General features: G+C 52.9%; 1 protein-coding gene and 1 long non-coding RNA gene across 2 annotated transcripts; both read right to left on the minus strand.

Annotated features, from left to right (window-relative positions):
• Window positions 1-2116: 2116 nt before the first annotated feature.
• LOC109173560 lies at window positions 2117-2788 on the minus strand. The gene has a single exon (XM_019322799.1). It carries the CDS (start codon window positions 2786-2788, stop codon window positions 2117-2119), a length of 672 nt encoding a protein of 223 aa, XP_019178344.1.
• A 3684-nt stretch (window positions 2789-6472) lies between these two features.
• LOC109173603 lies at window positions 6473-6897 on the minus strand. Its single transcript, XR_002052930.1, has 3 exons — window positions 6787-6897; window positions 6616-6660; window positions 6473-6493 (listed from the first exon to the last, which is right to left on the minus strand). It is a non-coding gene; the product is annotated as an uncharacterized LOC109173603 (long non-coding RNA).

The raw sequence follows: 6897 nt of genomic DNA on the forward strand, positions 1-6897 counted from the left end.
CGGACCCGGGCTCGACCAAAAGCGTCGACAGACACTTTCGAGTGTACCGCCAACTCATCGAGGCCGGGACGGACCCGGGCTCGACCAAAAGCGTCGACGGACACTTTCGAGTGTACCGCCAACTCATCGAGGCCGGGACGGACCCGGGCTCGACCAAAAGCGTCGACGGACACTTTCGAGTGTACCGCCAACTCATCGAGGCCGGGACGGACCCGGGCTTTGCCTACCCTCGTAGGGCTTCATGGCCTAATGGCCGTGCCGGGATGGACCCGGGCTTCGCCTACCCTCGTAGGGCTTCACGGCCTAATGGTCGTGCCGGGACGGACCCGGGCTTCTCCTACCCTCGTAGGGCTTCATGGCCTAATGGCCGTGCCGGGACGGACCCGGGCTTCGCCTACCTTCGTAGGGCTTCATGGCCTAATGGCCGTGCCGGGACGGACCCGGGCTTCGCCTACCCTCGTAGGGCTTCATGGCCTAATGGCCGTGCCGGGACGGACCCGGGCTTCGCCTACCTTCGTAGGGCTTCATGGCCTAATGGCCGTGCCGGGACGGACCCGGGCTTCTCCTACCCTCGTAGGGCTTCACGGCCTAATGGTCGTGCCGGGACGGACCCGGGCTTCTCCTACCCTCGTAGGGCTTCATGGCCTAATGGCCGTGCCGGGACGGACCCGGGCTTCGCCTACCCTCGTAGGGCTTCATGTCCTAATGGCCGTGCCGGGACGGACCCGGGCTTCGCCTACCCTCGTAGGGCTTCATGGCCTAATGGCCGTGCCGGGACGGACCCGGGCTTCGCCTACCTTCGTAGGGCTTCATGGCCTATTGGCCGTGCCGGGACGGACCCGGGCCTCTCCTACCCTCGTAGGGCTTCATGGCCTAATGGCCGTGCCGGGACGATCCCGGGCTTCGCCTACCCTCGGAGGGCTTCATGGCCTAATGGCCGTGCCGGGACGGACCCGGGCTTAGCCTACCCTCGTAGGGCTTCATGGCCTAATGGCCGTGCCGGGACGGACCCGATAGGCTGGTCGGTGAGCACGCGAACTGTCCTGCCTTGGAAATACGGGGTAAGCTTCTTCGCGGCTGTGTACAAGGCATACACTACCTTTTCCAACCGAGAGTATCGGGTCTCCGCTCCATTCAGGGCATGACTGACGTAATAAACCGGTCGTTGGACGTTCTGTTCGTCGGTCCTGCAGAGGACCGCGCTGACTACCCGGTCCGATACTCCTAAGTAAACGTCCAGATCCTCTCCGGGCTCCGGCTTGGATAGTACGACCGGGGACATAAGGTACTCCTTTAGCTGGTCGAACGCTTCTTGGCATTCCTGGTCCCATTTGAACGCATTGATCTTTTTCAAGGTCTTGAAGAACGGCAGCGCTCGCTTGGCCAACTTAGACAAGAAGCGGCTGAGGGCGGCAAGCCTACCGGTCAGCTGCTGTACCTCCCGGACGGTGGTGGGCGGTTGCATCTCCAAGATCGCCTTGACCTTGGCCGGGTTCGGCTCGATGCCCCTCTTAGTCATCATGAAGCCTAAGAACTTTCCGGTCTGCACCGCGAACGTGCATTTCGCGGGGTTCAACCTCATCTGGTGATGGCGCAAGATTTCGAAGCAATCCCGGAGGTCCTGGGCATGGTCGTCCCGCTTGAGGCTCTTGACGAGCATATCGTCGATATATGCCTCCATTGTCTTGCCGAGTAGGTTCTCGAACAACATGTTTATCATTCTCTGATATGTGGCCCCCGCGTTGCGTAGGCCAAATGGCATCACCCGGTAACAGTATAAGCCGTCCGGCGTGACGAAGGATGTCTTGGCCTTGTCCTCCTCCGCCATCATAATCTGATGATAGCCTTTGAAGGCGTCCATGAAGCTCATTAGGTCGGACCCGGCGGTCTCGTCTACCATCTGATGGATACTTGGCAGGGGGTACGGGTCGAGCGGGCATGCCCGGTTGAGGTCCGTATAATCTATACACATGCGCCACGCAGGCGGTTTGGGCACTAAGACGACATTAGCTACCCAGTCCGGGTAAGCGACCTCCCTGATGTGTCCAATCGAGCTTAGCGTCCTAACCTCTTGTCGGACGAACTCCCTTCTGTCAACCGAGAGGTGTCGTTGCTTCTACTTTACCGGCCGGGCGGCCGGGTTTACCGTGAGATGGTGGCAAATTGTCGACCGGGCTATTCCGGGCATATCCTGTGGTCCCCAGGCGAAAATATCGGCGTACTCCCTCAGGACCTCCACGATCGAGCTTCTTAGGTCGGGCGGTAGGGTCGCTCCGATCCGAACGGTCCTTTCGGGGTAATCATCGGACAGACGGATGTCCTCAACTTCTTCCGCCGGTTCCGGCTGCTCCCTGATTGCGGCCTTACTTCCCTTTATTATGGCGTTTACTCGGGACGAGCCGCCTTCGTTTCTTTGGACCGCCTTGACATAGCACTTTCGAGCTGAACGGATATCGCCTCTTAATACGCCGACCCCTGCTGGCGTTCGGAACTTCATGCACAGGTGCGGCATGGATATGATCGCCCCGATCTGAGCGATTCCTGGTCGTCCTAGGATTATGTTGTGGACGCACGCGAGGTTTACCACGATGAACTCCATTTCCGCCCTCGCCACCTTGGGGTAGGTTCCGACTTCTACGGGTAACCGGATTAAGCCCTCCGGTTCGATGGTGGCGCCCGTGAAACCGGATAGCTGGGTGCGGATTGGGGTTAACTTCTTGTCGTCTAATTTCAGCTTCTTGAAGACGTCCAGGTACAGGACATTTACACTACTGCCCGTGTCTACCATCACCCTCTCAACGTCCACGCCGCTAACGTCGAGTGTGACAATTAGGGCTTCCGTCCCATGGTCGGGGTTCCGGGGGAGGTCTTCGTCGGTGAAGGCAATAGGTTCGGCCTTCGGGCGTTTTTCCGGTCGAGCCTCTTCTAATAGCCCGACCTACAAGTTGTGGCACCACCTGTGCCGGTCTTCTGAGCTATCGCCCCCTTCCGGCCCTCCAAAGATGACATGGATCACCTGCTTGGATCCCGTGGGCCGGTGCTCGTCGTCGGGTTCCTGAGCCTTGTCCTTTTTGTCTCGACCGGTCCTTTTGAAGAGCTTCTTCCATCGTTTTTCCTTGTCCTTCTTTTCTGTGAACTGGGACAACTCTCCTTCTTTCAACAGGTCTTCGATCACCTCCTTCAATACTCGGCATTCGTCCGTCGTATGTCCCCGGTTGCGGTGGTACGCTCAGAACTTGGAGGTGTCCCGGCCGTCTCGTCCGGGCTCGGGCAACTGGATCAGGTTGCAGCCTTGGGCGTAATCGAGGATCTCCGTCACGGGTCGGGTGAGCTTGGATAGGTCCCGGGGGGCCTGCTGTCGATCTCCACGTTTGGGCTCCGGGCGGTTGTCACGGCGGGCCGACCCCGATTCTTGGCGTCGCTTGGCGGAGTTGGCCTCCATTGCGTTGGCGTGGTCTGTGACACGGCGGATCGCTTCATCGTACGACTACGGAGGGTGGACGATGAAGTCCTGGTACAGTGCCCCCGCGCGAAGAGAGTAATGTAGGACGTTGATCGCCGTTCTGTCATCCATGGGCTCCACTTCCCCTATAGCGTTTTTCCATTTGACCAGGAAGTCGGCCAGTGACTCGCCTTCCTGCTGCTTGGCGGCCTCGAGGTGCGTGAAATGCTTCCGGACTGTTCGAGACATTGCGAAGCGACGGATGAACTTGGTGGAGAGTTCGGCAAAGCACGTGATGGATCCTGGTTCGAGGGACTTAAACCATTCAGCGGCTCGCCCGGAAAGTGTAGAGAAGAAGGCTCGACAAATAACGGCGTCCGACACGCCCATCATAATCATGTTTCCGTAAAAGGAATTGACATGCTCTTCCGGGTCTGTCTTCCCGGAGTAATCCTTTGATCCCTGGACCCGAAGATCTATCGGGTAGGGCTGCTGCATGATGTCACTAGAAAAGGGGGTCCTCAACAACTTGGTCTCTAGGACGGGAACGGGTGGCGTCTGCTCCTGTTTCCACCGATTGAACTCCTATCGGACTTGCTCCATAATATCACGCGGGACCCCGGTCGCCATGTTCGGCGGGTTGTCGCGTCTGAGATTGCTCCTGGAGGAACTTACTTCTTCCGAGTCTGCGCCCCGACTGGATGCTGATCGGTCTAGCGATGGCCGCCTGCCTGCTGGCCGAGCTCGCCGGGGGGAGTTTGTAGGCTGTAGTCTGTCGAACGCGCTGGTCCGGGGCATGCGTCCTTCCGAGTAGTCGACCGAGCCCAGTCGGGTGTGGGCCGGACGACGCTGAGGTTGCGTTGCTTCGGGTTGAGGATTCCATGGCCCCTGGGGCGGCGGCATCCCGCCCCCGTCATGATCGCTCGCCCCCGGGCCAAAGACGGTAGGGGCGACCCGGTAGTTGTGCACTGGGCTGTACATCGGATGTGGGTACATCCCCGGCATCGGCGGCTGTGGGTACATCCCCGGCATCGGCTGCTGCGGGTACACCTGGGGGTAGAGACGTTGTGCACTGGCCCACCATTGATATGCCGGATCTAGGTATCCCGGGCCCGGGCCCGGGGCCGGATAGGTGGCTTGGATCGGTATATCCCTATAGGCAGCTTCCGCCGGCCCTACGCTTGTCGGCTCTGGCGGTTGGAATACTCCTTCCGGTGGCTGGTTGAGGTCCATCCGGGCGTTGAGCTGTGCTCGTAGGTCCGGCTGGACGTCGTCGGCGTTTTCACCGGTGTTGAAGAAGTCCATGAAGGGATACATTTTAGCGAGGACCGGTAAAGACGTGCTGTTTTCGTACCGGTTCCCCACGGACGGCGCCAAATGATAAGGATAAATGAAACGTATATAGAAGATATATTGATATAGAAACGAATACAAAGGGTCCAAGGAGGTTCGATCGTGAAAGATGACCGGGAACCTCTCTAGCCTGGCTTGTCCAAATATCCAAAAGTCCCCCACACTAGCATTTAATGCCGTATTTATAAGGGTCATGGGGAACCGCGTCCGGTCTTTCGGCATGTCGGCCGCGTGGCGCACATGCACCGGGTGGAGAGGCGGCAGACATGCAGCCGTACACGTGTCGCGAGGCTTCTGCTACTGATAGAGCTTCCCTCTTACCGGTCCCACGTCCCGGTCTCCGGTCTCCCGTTCCAGGGCCCTCTGCATGGCGCCTTGATAAGAGTACGACCGGGTGACCGGGCGAGGCTTCTGGTCGCTCTTTGACCGGGCCACAGGGTCGGGTCGTCAAGTCGGTAGGGCGTTCCGTATGTCCGGTGTATATTCCCCATCATGTAGTTACATAATTTTGCACAAGCTAAGGTTCAACATAACAAGTCTAAATACTTCCATGACCAATTCTAATTGAATCATATATCATCCAAGTCATAATACTACAAAAAACAATTCCACAAACCAAGTCTAAATGATCACAACGTTCTAATGATCAAATCATACCTACTCTATATAAGTTGATAGAGTATTGGCCCATTCAGAACGCACCAGATCAATAACTGCTTTGTCATAATCAACTTGTTGGAGCTACATGTGTAAAGAGTAAGTAAATAAATTAGTAGAGATCTAATAAATTTGCAATGAAATGCGAAATAAGTTAGGAGTAATTCAGAAAGCATAAAAGTAGGGTTATAGCGCAAAAGAAAGTCAAATATTTGCTAATTTACTGGAAAGAGATTCACATATTAAAGTTGTTCCATATTTCCATGAATAACAGAACAACAGCAAATTAATTGCTTTTTCAAATACATTATTATTATATATATAAATTAGAATTTGGAAGTGGTCTTGATATATGAATAATATGATGCAAATATAAGTCCTGAACTACTAGTAACAGAGAATATAAGAGCTCATAACATAGTAAATCACTATTTGGAAAGATACCTCATTATTACTGTATTTCCCATTGTAGCTACCAAATGCAACCAAAAACTTTTCACCATCTAGTAATGCTGAGGATACAGTTAATCCCTGTTCCAAATCTCCAATATATTAGGCATAGCCGCATAGGACATTGTTAATAATAAATTGTCATACATAAAGTATGCTCATGTTTATCATCATCTGACTGAAAACTAGGAAGCAGCGGAGGAGAAAAAATAAAATAAAATAAAATAAAAATAGCATACCCATGCTCAATACTATGCATCAAGTCACATACCTTTTCTCTATTTTACTTTGTGAACCTAATTCAGAACTTTTTGTTACTTCTAAATTGAATTCATTGACAGGATAAATTGTTTATGCTATTCAAATTTATCTATTAGTTTGCTGCTATTCTTTTTGTTGGCACCATAGTTCAATGAAGCTCAAGTCTACCTAACTACTTCAAAAAAATTCATGGGAAAAAAAAAAGAAGGATAAAGAAGAATGTAACATTTCTCTTTGCTAGAAATTTCAAATCAGAAAACACACAAATAATAAGAAATAAAGCATATGTTGTCATTGCAAGGCCATTAGCTGCTCCTCTTTGGTTTGATCCTATATATGGATGCCCAGCTCAAAGTATCAGATCAGCTTAAAGCCTTAAACTACTCAACCCAAACTATCTAGCTCATAATGAATAAGCCAATTAAATTAAATTTGGCATATATAGAAACTACCACAGCCTTATTCTGCAGCATAAACATTGCAGTTACTATTGATACCTGATGACAACAACAAAAGATTTCAACTTTGAGCATGCATGCATGCAATATAATGGCATTTCGATCTATTGGATCGGATAACATATATAAAAGCTAGCTAGATAGCGCAATATAGTACGTGCTTACACACAAAATATTCTTCATGACAGATGCACAGTTCAGCACCAGTGAAAGGGTAATTCCAGATAATGTTGCTATATAGGAGTAACTTGTCAGGAGGGGTATTGACACCAGCTG

Source organism: Ipomoea nil, unplaced genomic scaffold, assembly GCF_001879475.1.
Source record: "Ipomoea nil cultivar Tokyo-kokei standard unplaced genomic scaffold, Asagao_1.1 scaffold0482, whole genome shotgun sequence".
NCBI classification, from domain to species: domain Eukaryota; kingdom Viridiplantae; phylum Streptophyta; class Magnoliopsida; order Solanales; family Convolvulaceae; genus Ipomoea; species Ipomoea nil.

Bases quoted from the DNA above. Each gene is read 5' to 3' on its own strand.
- LOC109173560 (XM_019322799.1), bottom strand. From the start codon at position 2,788: ATGGTAGACACGGGCAGTAGTGTAAATGTCCTGTACCTGGACGTCTTC.